We start from the raw sequence: 15,154 nt of genomic DNA, 5'->3' as shown, positions 1-15,154 counted from the left end.
GCTCTGCAACAAGGAGGCCCCTGGGCAAATCAGAGAGTGGCAAAGGTATAGGCCCAGAAACCAGCAGGGTTTCCCAAGAGCCAGGGCAAGTGTGTGTGTGTGTGTGTGTGTGTGTATGTGTGTGTGTGTGTGTGTGTCTTGGGGGGTGGCAACTACCAGGTCCTTAGCAAACACAAGCAGTTGAAGCAAGCCTGCGCTCCCTCTCTCCCTTTCTTCTCTGCCTCATCGGATGTCATGAATGCTCTGTTCTGAACATGCATTAGGTGCCAATGTTTCAGAGTTGGGCGAGACAGCCTGCTGTGGAGAAATGTCCTAGCATAGTCTAGAAACCACAATGACACCCAGTGGGTCTTCATAAGTTTGCAGCGTGGGCGGGAGCTTTAGCTTCAGCCCCCTGGGCTGGCGTTTGAATCACACTGAGGTTTTCAGTCTCGGGCAGGTTGAGGTGAAGTGTCCCCACAACCCCCAGGAGGATGGATCAGGTGTGTCTGTCTGTCTGTCGGCCTCCTTGTTGAGCACCTGGTCCTCTAGACAGGGCTGTCCCTGCTGCGTCTTCTTCATAGGCGCCATGGAATCATCTGAGCTTCTTCAGAGTTTTTATTTTTAGGATCAACATATGGACGAGCGAGACGTGAGGCGATTTCAGCTTAAAATTGCTGAACTGAATTCAGTGATTCGGAAGCTGGAGGACAGGAACACCCTGCTGGCGGATGAGAGGAACGAACTGGTAACCACCGGGACACATGGCGTCCGAACTCGAGGAAGGGACAAGGGCCAGGGGGTGGGCGGCGGAGGATGCTGAGAGGCCCCTGGTTCTCTTTGCGTGTGTGTGTGTGTGTGTGTGTGTGTGTGTGTGTGTGTGAACCTCACGGAAGGAATCTCTGCTTACTGCCTCTGTAGGGATCCATTCTTAGAAAACAGTTGGGAAGTCAAGGAGAGCGGGTGCTGGAGAGGGTGAGCTCTGCAGGGTTTTGCAATATTAACAGCAACAGAAAGTAACAACAAACACAGGCATTTGATCCCAAAGCTTCGCCCACAGGGTCTGTGGGGGGCGGGGTTCCGACCAATGCTGCACAGTGATGAGGAGCATGGGGCGGGGTTCCGACCAATGCTGCACAGTGATGAGGAGCAGATGTCGCCGACAGGGAGACTCCTCGACCTTGAGCCGCAGGCTGGAAGCCGCGTGCGAGCAGGCTCCCTGGCTGGTTTGGAAAGGCAAAGCTGTTCTTTTAGGTGCTGTGGTTATGGATAGCGCTATTTTTTCCTTTATTTACTTGGCATAAAAGTTGATATATTTCTATTTTTAAAGAGGACGAACATGCATGCTGGTAGTTTAGTTGCTAGAGTCTTTGCCTGGCATGCAGGAAGCCCTGGTTTTCATACCCAGCCCCCTATAAATTACATGTAATCCCAGCCTTCAATCCCAGCATCTGAGAGGTGACCAGAAGTTCCAGGTTGGACTTCAGCTTCTCTCAGGTTGTAAGGCCAGCCTGAGCTATGTGACATCCTGTCTCAGATCTCTCTCTCTCTCTCTCTCTCTCTCTGAGTGTGTGTGTGTGTGTGTGTGTGTAATGAACATAGACTAGTTTAAAATCAGTCTTTTGTAAAACTAGTATTTGCACAAGTATGGTTAATTTTGCTATAGAAACAGCTAAACTAATTTTATTTTTAAAACTCCCCCCCAATCCCTCCCTCTGTCCTGCTTCCTTCCCTCCCTTTTCCCTTCCTTCCTTCCTCCCTTCCTCCCTTCCTCCCTTCTTTCCTTCCTGTGCCACATTACACTAGTAGAGGGCAGAAATCAGCTTTGGGAACTTGGCCCTCTGCTTCTACTGTGGCTTTGGTAATGGGACATAGGTCATCATGCTTGGCAGCAAGCCTCTTTACCTGCTGAGCCATCTTGCCGGCCCCAGCTAAGCTAGTTTTCCATTGTTAATACACAAAACATTAGGAAAAAGCCTCATGATCTTGTTCGTTCTAATCTTAACTGTGAAGGGAAATATATCTTCACAGGTTTAGCAGAAACAAAATTACTTTCTTCCTAGTGTACAGCTACGGTCAGACTGTATTCCCATTATGTTTCTACTTCTTGCTTAAATATTCATGAGCTGAATAAATACTCATGAGCCACATGGTAATTTTATGTGTATAGCACCCGTGGGCCGCCTGAACAAGTTACAGGTAGAGAGAGTGACGTAGTCAGCCATGGGGCGGTGGCTCCTGACCTGGGTAGCTACACACTTCACTCTAGTAAACAAATCCACACCCAGAGGGCATTTGGTCTGACTTTGCACTTACAAAGTGGGCTTTTCTTTTAATGCTGTGCGAAGTGTCCTTTTCACATAGATGTATCAGTGCAGCCATTCCCACTGGTTAGCAGTGGTCTTTTCACGGTTGTCTTGGACCTCATGCTATGGTCTGCCTGGTGGCCATTCAGGTTGCTCCTGGCTTCTTTACTGTTATAAATAATGCAAGAAGCCCCGCCTGTCTTTACATTTGAGGGTCTATAGTGATCCTTTCTGGGGTGAGAGCAAGAGTGGAACTCTAGAAGTGGCTCATAGGTCACAGAGGCCTTCAGTATCTGACAGACAGCATCTGAGTGTTCAGTTTGCACGGAGATTGAGGGTGGGTGCTGGGGTCAGCCTCTGCTGGGTTCCTGGTTCCCGTACTGTGGCTGTGCCCTCAGCGACTACAGGGCCATCTGTTGATTTTTCTGCGCAAAGGTCCGCCTGCCTACTCTGTGACATAGGTCACCTGTCTGCCCGCAGTGCGTGCAGGCCGTGCGGGCCTGGGGATGCGGTGGAGACATGGGCCGGGCCGCAATGAGATACACCAGGCCAAACAGTTCCACGTGGGACTTTATTTAAGATGGGGAAAGGGGTAGCGGGCAGGAAGAAGGAAGGAAAGAGAGAGAAGAAAGAAGGAGGGGGGAGAAACACTGCCCAGTTATATACGGGTGATGACGTAATTACAGGTAAAGGTGGGCCATTGAATTCTGGGTATATGGCGACTGTTGCCTTGGCAACAGACCTATACACTGTCCTAATTGTTGCCTGTATGACGTCACAGGCTTTGCAGGTCTCAGTACCTACACCATCCATGTCTTAGCTCACATTCTGGTGTACGACATAGAGGCTGTGACCCTCCTCGGTAGTTGGGGGTCTTAGTGAGTGAGCTGAGAAGGTCAGAGCTAGTTCTGAGGGTTTGGGGATATGGCCGCCACTTTTGTGGTGCTGACATGGGGACATTTCTGTTGCTTTTACTTTTGGTCCATTGAAAGAACTTCAGGAAGCCAGATGCTCAAAGTGAGTCTGAAGCTGATAAGGCTGTTACTTCAGTGGTATAGATGAGGAAATGGGCTGAAAACCATAGCTGTGTGGCTGGACTGTGACCAACCCTGCAGTTGCACTTACTGGACTTAAAAAGAAAAAAAAAAGTGTTGGCTTTTAACTATAGAGAACACTGCCTCTCTTCCCTGGTGGCTGCTGTGACCTCTCACTGGTCACTGTCCCACTGATCTGGCCCTTATACCACACTTCAGAACCACGGGCTGTTTTAGAAGGTAGATCTGAGCACAGAGCTTGCCCGACTCCAAGATGCTGGGAACTGAGGTGAAACCAAATGGTTAAGAGACTTCCAGAGGGATCTCCAAAGGCTGAACAGATGGCAGCTTGGAAAGACACCCCACCTCTGCGGGGGCGGTGTGCTCGGAGGTCATGGCGAATCCCTCCAGGCTATAATGCCTAGTCTCACCTCCATGCCCAGGACTGAGCAGGACTCTCATCTTCAGGGTGTTTCCCTGTGGCCTGCCGAACAGGGGCCAGGAAAGACTGGGTGGCCGGCTGGGCCGACCTCTGGGGGTCATGCTTCTGAAGGGGGACCATGTTGAATCTCTGCTGGCCTCCATGGTGGCGCTTGGCCACCCTTGGGGCTGTGCAGCCCCCTGACCTGTGTCTGTACCTGCTGCAGCTGAAGCGCTCTCGGGAGACGGAGGTGCAGCTGAAGCCGCTGGTGGAGAAGAACAAACGCATGAACAAAAAGAATGAGGACCTGCTGCACAGCATCCAGAGGATGGAGGAGAAACTCAAGAGCCTCACGCGTGAGAATGTGGAGATGGTGAGGCCCTGCCCTGGCTCCGCCCTGGCCCCGCCCAGCTTCCCGCCTGGCTAGACTCTGTGCTCCATGATCTTTACTTACCCCCTCGCTACCTCAGCAGTGGTCTCGGTCCTCCCCAGGTCTTGCTGCTCTCCCCATGTCTGCATGTGTAGTGCCAGAGGGCCTGTCTTATCCCCTCAGTGGGCAGGCTTAGGCACTGGATGGGTCATATTGCCCACAACTGGCTGGTGCTTCTCGGCCTCCGCTGGAAACAGTTACTGCTGAAAGGGCTATGCATGGAGCCAGGTTTTCCTCTAGCAAGGATGACTGGTGTCTGTGCTCTGGGTGGTTGGTAAGATGCTTTCAAGTCCGTTGATTAGAGTGCCCACTTCACAGCTTAGAAGACGGGGGCCCAGGTATAAGTGTGGGCAGTCTGTGGTGGGGAGTCCCCCCTGGCTGTCTTGCTTTCTGGCTCTCAGGGAGCATTCAGAACATCCCCTGCCCCATGCCCTGCCTCCCCATCCTGTTCCTGTGAGCATCACTGACCACACCTCTGGCTCAGCCTTAGCCTTCAGCCGTTTATGCCCCATCTTGGGACCAGGCGTCTGCTGTCCCCACCCCTGAGTCCCCCAGCAGTGCTGTCTTTCATACTATAGCACACCTAAGCATCCTCTCTCCTTCTGGCTGCAGAAAGAAAAACTGTCTGCTCAGGCCTCACTAAAGCGACACACGTCCCTGAATGACCTCAGTCTGACCAGGGATGAGCAGGAAATAGAGTTCCTGAGGCTGCAGGTGCTGGAACAGCAGCATGTCATCGATGACCTCTCTCTGGTATGTTGTCACTCTTGGCAAGGGTGGCACCCCAGGAGGCAGAGTCAAGAGTGGCATCAGGATGGGACTGGGACCTGACAGCTTTTGGCACTAGGTCCCCTGTGATCTCCAGGAAGCAGCCTCAGCTTGGTTGAAATGAGATCAGTGCTACCTGGGAACAGTCTCCATGGCAACCTGCTTTTCAGTGGGCTCCTGGCTTGCCCTGGTGAAGAGGCAGCCTGGATCTGTTCTGAGGGGCCTTTGAGTTATTATTAACTGGGATTCACTTTTTAATTTAGCTATTGCATACAGGGAGTTTGAGTCTGCAAATCTCAGCTTTGTCATCAGATCAGAGTTTGAAGGACCAGCTAAGGCTGTTGTGGGCTTCATGACTGCTCAGGAGTGGTTATGTGAAGGTAGGGGGAGCGAACCTGCAGCAGAGAGGGGGTATCTTATCCCAGCAGTGCGGTCAGGTCTCCACAGTGAGCTTCAGTTGGATCTCAGAGGCAGAGTCGGCTCGGGATCCTCATGGGACCCGTGTGTGCATGACGGTTCTATCCACGGGACTCTGACGGGTGGGAAGCCATGATCACATCCTTGACAGGTCTCATGAGAAGCGGTGCTGTCCTCTGTCTTCCCCTCCCTCCCCTGCCCCCCCCCTCTTCTACTATCCATACAGCCATCCATCTTGGCTTCATTACCTAGATGACATAATGTAGCTAAGGACAAGGCACAGTCAATAAAGAGACAATGAATGAGAAGAAACGTAAGCCAAAGTAGGCTGGGGAGCATGGCGGCAGCTCTGCTAGGATCCAGTGGGTGGAAGGGCGGGCAGAGTCTCAGCTTTGTCCCGCTGGAAGGAAGGGAAGGAGTGCCGAGAGCCAGAGGCCCTGGCTCCATCTGGGCACAGTGCCACCCCCAGCACTGCCACTCCTGTCTGCAGAGGACCCCAATCAAGCAATGCTGCAAGAAGCCCCTAGCCCTGCACAGCAAGAAAGACACAACTGGAGAAAATAAGATGGTTACCCAGCCAGTACAAGGGTTCTGGGGAATTCCGCCCTGGCTCTGTCCGAGCTCAAAGCCAGAAACTTCTGACTGCCTGCCGCTATTGCAGGTAGACCCTGCTGAGGCCGGCAGGACCACTGCGAGGCCACCCTGCTTGGGCTCTTGCAGCTTTAAGCCCCCAAATAATCCAGGTTTGCCTGTGATGAGATGGCCTGTCAGGGTGGGTGACAAGGGCCTTGTCACCAGGCTCTCAGTTGGGGCCTACAATGTGAACTAGGCCACACAGATAGAGAGGTAAGCAGGCAGGTTGGTGCAATGAACCTCCGAGTCTCAATTGTGTGGTTCTCTGTGGTAGGGGCTCGGCTGCAGATGCTCATAGGTGACTGTACTTCCTTGCAGGAAAGAGAACGCCTTCTGCGCTCCAAGAGGCACCGAGGCAAGAGCCTGAAGCCCCCCAAGGTGAGTGTGCCATAGCGTCTGTCATGAATCTTCGAGACAAGCCAGTCTTACAGGATGGGAGGGTCACAGGACCCGTCACAGGCTCAGAGCCGGAGACGTGACTATGACACAGCTGTGGGTTAGCTGTTGAAAGAAAGGCTCTTCTGTCTGTCTCAAGGCTACATACATTATGCCACGGAAACGTGACCCAGTTATGGTAATTTATTCATGAAACACTTACTAATGGAATTCCGCGTTTGGACCTTGGGTTATGCGTGTCCAAAACTAAAAACATGAATTCTCGGGCCTTCTGAGGGATTTGAAGGACACTCAGCCTTATTTTATGCCTCCTAACGGTGTGTTCTGGGATCTCAGGTGCTTTGTTGAGAGGTGCAGAATGGAGTTCTTTGTGCAAAATGTAACTGTTGTCTCCTAGAGGCTGTCTAGGTACTCTGGCAGGAGAGTGCAGACCTGGCTGGGGAGAGGTAGAGGCCCGCAGGGAGGCTTAGAAGAAGCCGTGGTTTGCATGTCAGTGTCCCTTGCCGCCTGTCTGAGACGGACCTCTGTTCCTTCCTGAACTGGCCCCTGGCGGCTTCGTCTAGGGATAGAGGCGGTTGTAGAGAAGTACTTCTGTGTAAGAAAAACTGCGGAGGCGTGATAACAAATGGCCAAGGATGCACTCCCTGGTGGAGTCGGGGTGACAGCAAGTAGCGATGGGGACAACTGCCTTATCTGGCCCAGAACCCTGGTTGGCACAAGGTGGCCCAATGGTGTCAGCCATTCCACTGTTCAAAGGGAAGCATTAAGTCTTCACCTCCAAGTGATGGAGAATGCCTGTGGCCCTGGCCCTGGACAGGAAGAAGTGGGAAGATTTAGAGTTCAAAACTAGCCCCAGGTAGTTGGTGAGTTTAAGGCTAGCCTGAGCTATGTGAGTCCCTACAACAGTAAGCCAAGAGGTGAGGGAGGTGTAAATCCTTACCTGTTGTTTTCCTGGGACTGTCTGAACAACAACGGGTCCCTTGGAATGACAGAAAGTTAGTGATTTATAATTCTTGAGACCAGAAGCCTGGGCTCTAGGTGCTGGCGAGGTCAGGCTTCTTCCCTCTGGCGTCTGGAGGGCTTCCGTTTCCGTTTCCTCCAGCTCCAGTCCACTGCTGGGTCGCACTGTCATCTTTAGGGACACCGGACTTCCTGGGGTCAGAGCCTACAGTACATCAGCGCGAGGTGCTCCTTCAGTACCCCGTCCATAGTTACCTTTGCACTGACCCAAAGAATTCAATTTCTGCAGCAGCACAGCCAGATTCATCATATCTTTTGAGGGGACACAATTTAGTCATAATACCTTTATATAAAATCCAAGAATTTTTTAACGTGGATGTAAATGTCTGAATGCAGAGCGTGTAAAGTGTGTCTCTGAGCTATATCTGGTCGCCGGCTAGCCTGTGGTAGCATTGAGGTCAGTGTCTGAGATCATGGTTGCTCGGATTAATTAGTGGCCACCCCACCATCTCTATTCATCCTCAGAGGCAACCTGGCTCTTTCAATTGCGGGAGACAGCAATGTCTCTCAGAGGCTATCACGGTGTTCTGGCAAGAGAGTGCAGACCTGTGTGGGGAGAGTTAGAGACACCGCGAAGGAGAGCAGTGGATGGACGGGGTCTAGCCTCGGTCTCACTGTCTCCAGCGGGCTGAGCTGAACCAGGCGCAGGTCTTTGTGTGTGGATCTTAGATGCTCAGAAGGCTGTGTGGGATGCTGCACACCTTTAGTCCTAGCACTCTGGTGGCGGAGGGAGGAGGTGTGAGACCAGGTTGGTCTACACATATAGCAAGTATCAAGTCACCTCAGTCAGGGCTACATAGAAAGACCCTCTCAAAACAAAACAAAACAAAGCAAAACAAAACAAAACTCTCAAAACCAACCAACCAACCAACCAAGAAAAAAAGTGCTGGGAGGTGGACCAGCACAGCTTGTTCATGCTTACAGACCTGCGGACCAAATCCTAGAAAAGCTAGGGAGGGGAAAGTGATGTCCCCCTGGCACATCTCTAGGGCCAGTGTCTGCCCTACACTCATCTGGCAATGAACTGCCTCTCATTCAGCATTGCACTGGAAATGTTTGTCGTAACCATGCGCTGTTATCAGAAATATGAATATTTACCACCTCATAATCTGCTGAACGCGTGGGCCATACAGTTGCTCAGCGCTGCGGGCTCGCTTGCTCCCTCCTGTGGTCAGGAGGAATGCTGCAGGACCCGTCTGTGCCTCTGAATGACTCCACAGGACAGCCTAGAGCTGATTCCACTGACTCCGTCTGGTGACTGTACAATTATTTACCTGCCCTTTTCCCTTCTTGGGGACACTTTGATCTGGTAAATGTCACCAGAGTAAAGTAATTTTGTGCAGAAAGTCTGGATGGTTCCGGCTGCTGCCATCTCAGCGGTTGGAGCATTGGCCTAATGGAGAGAAAGCGCCCCCTGCTGTCAGAAGCAGGTTGTGACCTCGGGAAACAGTGCTTGTAAGACTGGAGTTAAATTACCAAGGGTGGGCGGCTGGGCGGTTCACCTCAAAGGCTTGGCATAAACCAGTTCGTAATCAGAGGCTCTCCAGAAACCTGTTGTGAGGTAGGACTACTTCAAGAACGCATGGGCTGTGAAGCCTTAACCCCAAACCCTAATTTTGAAACTTAAAATGTTTGCAGTATCAAATAAAAAATTAAGGTTTGGGATTCTGGATTAGGGATATGTAACTGATAAAGTCTATTAAAAACATCCTGCCAATCAGAAAAACTCAGAAATTATAAGTACTTGTGCTTCCAGCAGGCTCAGATAGGGGCCTGTCTTCCACTGGTTCTGATCCCCAAATCTGCTGATTTGGGAAACACATTAACAGCATGCTGGCAGTGAGTCAGGGTGGGCTGCACCTGTCTCCAAAGAGCAGCTGACTGACTAGGTGCATAGCCTCCCCCAAGAAATGCATTTTCAGGACGTTGCATACTCAGAGAAGCAGAGGTGTGTGTATATGCTAGTGGGAACCCTGGAAGGTTGGGTTTGGGAAAGCTGTATGGATTTTGTTTTCTTAAAGTAGGATTACTCATAGGCCAAGTTGGCTTTGGCCTCTATGTGTGGTTGAGTATCCTCCGGCCCCGCTTCCTGAGTTAGAGATGTGTTCCACCAAACCCAGTCTTACGGAGTGTTTGCGACAGATTCCCAGGCCTCTATGCCTGCCAGGTGAGCCCTTCAGCAGTGGATCTGCACCCCCAGCCTGTGGGAAGTAGCTTCCCACTTACTGTTTCCTGGGCCGCCAACACCTCTTTTTCTCTAGATTTGTATAGGCTGGTTTCATCCTGGGATCCTGCTTCTCATCCCAGCCCTGTGCAGACTGGGTGGGCAGGTGATGGGATCTTTGGGCCTGAGCATAATTTTACTCTTCCATGTCCCCTTGGTGCCCTTCAGGCCTGGTGCGTCCCCGGCTCCTCCTATAAGCTGAGGTACTGGTGGTTTCTTTGTCTCTCCCTGTAAGTGGCCCTGTTTAGTCTGTGTGGTGTGTGTCCAGGGACCATGTCCCTTTGCCAGGTGCTCCGGCTGCACAGACCATTGAATGAATTCATTGACACTTATAAAAAATTTCAGAAGCCTTGCAGATCCATCCCTGCTCTTGATTCCTGATACACAGACTCTAGGGAAGCCCCCAGACTCTGAGGATCCTGTATTAGTTACCCTTGTTACCATGGAGACCAGGTGTCTGCCAGAAACCACTTAAGGGAGGAAGGGCTTGGGTAGGCTTATGTTCTCTGTCAATCATGCTGAGCCTGTTGATTCTGGGCCCCTAGTGACCCAGAGCATCATGGTAGCAGGGGCATGTGACACACGTGCTCACAGGAAGCAGAGAAAAGGCACACAGGAAGGAACCAGGGCAGATAAAGTTCCAGAGACAGCCCCTCAGTGACATGCTTCCTCCAGCGAGCCCGCATCTCCAAGTTGCTGCCACTTCATGACCAGCTACTCAAAACCGGAAGCCTGACGGCTGTGGTCTGATAGTCTCTGGAGGTATACCTGACTAATTTTCCTGGGTGTTTATATCAGTCCATTCAGGTAGACAATAAGATTGACCGTCACACCCTAGGAAGCAGGGCACCACATCATCTAATGTGCAGGTGATGGAGACAGGGCAGTGTCCCCAGTGGTGGCCCTCATAGTTGAGTGGCCTCCACAGTCCTAAGGACTGTCTTAGTGTCGCCCTGGGCTTCCCTTCTCCTGCTGTGCGATTCCCTCTGGAGCAGGGCTGTGCTGACTCTCTGTGTCTCTGCTAGCGTAGGCCAGGCTAACATATTAGATCCTCATCAGAGATGCAGAGGGCACCACCCTACATGATTCCTTGGGCCCTGTCCTGGAGTCTAGGGGCCTTTCTCTTACAGGGGTCTGGTAGTAAGGGGCCAGTATGGGGGCCCCTCAGTATGGGGCACTGAACTGGGCTGCAGGCTGTCAGCCCAGCTGCTGTTCCATAGCCACATGACTTGAACCCTAGCAGAGCTCTGGGCACATGGCTGTTGGGGATCTCGGTTGTTGCTGAGAAGACCTGGAGCATTGAGGAGTCAGCCCCAGCACAAGCTCTAAGGCCCGAGACAAGGGAATAAGCTCCTAGAACCTGCTTCCCGGTTCTCAAAACGAAATCACCTTCAGCTTAGGAAATCATAATGGAGTCCTCGTTCTGTGCATGGCCATGTTAGGGCGATCAAGAAATGATAGTGCTTCCTCCCTTCCCTTTGTCTATGAACAGCAGCCTTTCTGCATGTTCTAGTTTGCACTCCATTGCTGTCGTGGACAGCATGACTGTGGGAGGAAGGGTCTTACTGCAGTCCGTCATCGAGGGTGGTCAGGGCAGAGGAACTCAGACAGGAGTCTGAGCAGAAACTGAAGCCGAGACCATGGGGGACTGTTAGTTACTGGCTGGCCTTCCACAGCACAGGACCTGCTCAGGGATGGCAGCGTCCATAGTGGCCTGGGCCCCTCCCACAGACATGGCTACAGGGCAGTCCTGTCAAGGCAGTTGTTGTGGTTGTTGTTGTTGTTGTTCCTCCTCCTCCTCCTCCTCCTCTTCTTCTTCCTCCTCCTCCTCCTCCTCTTCTTCTTCTTCTTCTTCTTCTTAACAAAATGTATTTACTTTTATGTGCATTGGTGCTTTGCCTGATTGTGTGTGGGGGTGAGGGTGTCAGATATTGAAGTTATAAATACTTGTGAGCAGCCATGGGGGTACTGGGAATCGAACCTGGGTCCTCTGGAAGAACAGTCAGTGCTCCCTAACCACTGAGCCACCTCTCCTGCAGGCCCCCACTCCCAAGGCAGTCCTTTCATTGAGGTTCCCTCAGGCAGTTCAAGGCTGTGTTAGGTTGCTAGCTGAGTCTAGCTAGGTTGTTGTGGCCTGACTAAACGTAGTGACTAAACGTGGATGCTCAGGTCGCCCCAATCCACAGCATAGCCTTTGAGCCAGTGTTAGTGTCCTACAGTGGTGTCTACCCAGAAAGGCTGCAGAGCCTGCTGGGCCGCGTGTCTGAGTCCCCTCTTCTCTAGGGACCATGGCTTACTGCTGGCAGTAAGCAGTTCATGCCTGGTGTCCGGCACACCCTTCTGCCTCATTGTTCCCGAGTCCTCTCTGACATCATACCTAGGAATCCTACAAACCTAAACCAGTGTCTCGCGGCTAGGCCTGCTGCTCATGGAGGGTGAGACCAGAGAAACGGACATTTCTGGAGCAGACACCGCTGTGGAGTGGCTTCCTGCCTAGGACATCCTACTGGTTTTCAGTGTGATTTTTTTCCTTTGCTTCTGAGAAGCTAAAAGTGATTATATCCCTAGTTTGTTTGCAACAGAACCCATTCCTGATCAGTCCTTTGCCAACTGTTGCCTGGAGAGCTGGTGTGGCTTCATCCTGTCCTCTGTGTCCCTGAGGCACAGCTAGCACCCTACAAGCCTAGCGATTCAGAGCAGTGACTGCATGAAGCTGTAGGATTTCATGCCCAACGTGAAGGCAAGGCTGGCCCTTGGCCCTTGCGGGGAAAGATGAGGGGAGAGACTTCCTAGTGGCACTTCTCTAAGGGCTGCATGCCTAAATCCAGCCCCCAACCTCTGCCTGGATGACGGACCATTGACCTCCCTATAGCTCAGGAATCATAGCTCTCCCTGACTCTCTGTAGTGCTTTGTTGCAGGTTGTATACGAGCTAAGGAAAATAAACTCTGAGAGACACACTTTGGGGACAACAGGGGCTGAGTGTGCCAGGACACCTATGGGTGCATTAGTTTGGGGATGTCCCAGGCAGGTGAGGGAAGGGACAAGCCCTTTGTGACTCTGGCCCTGAAGCAGAAGGCTCTCATCATGATGATACCGTTGCTACTGCTGTGCCCAAGGGCTTTGCAACTATCCAGGGACCTGGGACTGTTGACAACAGTTCTGGAGATTGGTCCTAGGAGGGAAGTCCCCAGAGGACATGCTGGTTTAGAAGCTGTGCTCTATGACAGATACCTGGGGCTGGCCTGGAAACTGGCTCCTCTCCATTTGATAGCTCTGTCACCGGCATCTGGGAGCTGGCCCAAGGTGCCATTGCTGTTGCCAAGGGGGCGCCTTTGGGGCATCCCTGTCCTCTGGCTCCTGCCACTGACACTCTTCAGGAAGCTGTGAGGGGCAGGTGTGCCTTTTTTTCTGGGGCTAGAGAGAAGCTGGGGACAGCCTGTCCGGCCAGCACAGGCTAGCTCCTGTAACACTCCCGACATGGAGGCCAGCACAGGCTAGCTCCTGCAGTACCCCAACATGGAGTACATCCTCTTCGTGCTCTATTTCTCCTTCTTCCTCTGCCTCTGCGCCCTCGTGTGCCTGTACTTCTCTGGCTGCCAGGAGATGACCTATAAGCATGAAGGTACGCAGCTACCTGGGACGGGAGGCTCTGTCTGGGCGGCTCTGGGCTGCCATCGGAAGGCCCTAGATCTTCTGGGCAGTTCTGGCTGGATGCTGGGAAGGTGAAGAGAAGAGCCGGTGAGATGCTGGGTCCAGTAGAGAGGTGTGTGTGTGTGTGTGTGTGCTGAGTCCAGTAAAGATGCTTACACACATTCTCTCTTTCTGTCTCTCTGTCCCTGTCTCTGTCTCTCTGTCTCTGTCTCTGTCTCTCTCTGTGTGTGTGTGTGTGTGTGTATGTGTGCTGAGTCTAGTGAAGATGGTTAGTCTCTCTTTCATATATCTCTCATCTCTCTCTGTCTCTGTCTCTCTGTCTCTGTCTCTCTCTGTCTCTCTCTCTCTGTTTGTGTGTGTGTGTATGTGTGTGTATGTGTGCTGAGTCTAGTGAAGATGGTTAGTCTCTCTTTCATATATCTCTCATCTCTCTCTGTCTCTCTCTCTGTCTCTCTGTCTCTGTCTCTCTCTCATCTCTCTGTCTCTCTGTCTCTCTGTCTCTGTCTCTCTCTCTCTCTGTCTCTCTGTCTCTCTCTCTCTCTGTATGTGTGTGTATGTATTATGTGTCCTCTTGTATATTAAGCATGAGCTCGTGTGTATGTGGAGAAGAAACATTTGCTCTAAAAGCATTTTGGTGAAAATTACAATTACACACACACACACACACACACACACACACACACGGGCACAAAGTCTCATGTAGCTCACTGTAACTAGCTTTAAACTTAACCATGTGTCCCAGGATGACCTTTGACCTTGAATTTCTGACTGTCTGTGTGTCCAGTGACTCACGGCTGTCAGCCCTGCACCCCACAGCCATGCATACCACACTTGGTGTACACCATGCCGGAGATCCGTCTCAGAGCTACATGTGTACTAGATAGGCACTCTGCCAACTGAACCACACCCTCAGCCCCCAAACTATGTTTAAAACTTTGGATTTCTTTGTAAAAATGACCCTGGCTAGACCGACCTATGTTGTAAGGAGGGTGGATGTATAGAGGGGCAAACCCTTCTCATAGTCAGCGCACTTGGTACCTGGGAATTGTGGGAACTTTTCTGTCCAATCCAGGAAGTTTAGAATCAAGGGACACAGGCCACTTGGCAGCAGGCAGAGGGCAACATCTCCTGCTGGCCCTCCCCCCCTCCAGAAGTAAGTATGGCCCCTCAGGGCATGGAGGAAGCAGCTTCCCAATCTTCAAGGAGACAGGCACTGTGTTCACTTTAAGGGCCCCGGTGCCTTTCCTGTATGGCTCTGTCAGCTTCTGTGTCATCTCGTCACCTAGACAAAGGAGCTGTTCCAGACACACAGGCACACGCCTGTGATCCTGCCATCTGGGAGGCGGGTGCACGAGGGATAGAGTTTAAGGCAAGTTTGGACTGCACGAGACATTATTTTAAAAGGAAAATAAAGCAAAAAGGAGCCTCTAAGGGGGCGGACTGGCCCACCCACGTGTCCCGAGAGCTGGGCAGTGGGCACTGGAGCCCAGCTGGCTTCCGGCCGCTGTGGCAGTGGGTGGACTGTACATAGTGATGACTCCCTTCCAGTATGGCAGGATTTCACTGGGACCATTGGTTTGTGCTGGCTTCCTCCCTGTAGGTAGCTTCTGGCTTCCCCTGGTGTAGCATGGCTTCCTGCAACCCCGGTGTCTAGGGCCAGGTCTACTGTGAGGCTCTACCCGGGCCTGACCCTGGCCTGTTCAGTTGGGGACTTGAACAATTGAAACCTTGCGATTAGGCTCTGTCATCGAGCGCTTCATTGGACGCCACCGTGCTCTTCAAGAGCAGATTAGCCTAGGCAATTGACCAGGGCTGTTAGCTCCAGAAGCATCCAGAATGCTAACAGCTGATGGCCGTAGTCCAACTCTTTATC

At 52.0% G+C, this 15,154-nt stretch overlaps 1 protein-coding gene across 11 annotated transcripts in view; it reads left to right on the top strand.

Moving 5' to 3' along the window:
- Jakmip1 (janus kinase and microtubule interacting protein 1) overlaps positions 1 to 15,154 on the top strand; it is a 118,088-nt gene that overhangs the window by 72,655 nt on the left and 30,279 nt on the right. For all 11 annotated transcript variants that reach the window (XM_052199777.1, XM_052199780.1, XM_052199778.1 and 8 more), the window contains 4 exons: positions 608 to 727; positions 3,967 to 4,113; positions 4,783 to 4,923; positions 6,307 to 6,366. In XM_052199777.1, coding sequence (XP_052055737.1) covers positions 608 to 727; positions 3,967 to 4,113; positions 4,783 to 4,923; positions 6,307 to 6,366 — 468 coding nt within the window. The remainder of the gene's footprint in view (positions 1 to 607; positions 728 to 3,966; positions 4,114 to 4,782; positions 4,924 to 6,306; positions 6,367 to 15,154) is intronic.

Source organism: Apodemus sylvaticus, chromosome 11, assembly GCF_947179515.1.
Source record: "Apodemus sylvaticus chromosome 11, mApoSyl1.1, whole genome shotgun sequence".
Classification (NCBI taxonomy): domain Eukaryota; kingdom Metazoa; phylum Chordata; class Mammalia; order Rodentia; family Muridae; genus Apodemus; species Apodemus sylvaticus.
Note: the sequence above shows the minus strand (reverse complement) of the source record. Positions and strands in the feature narration are given on the sequence as shown.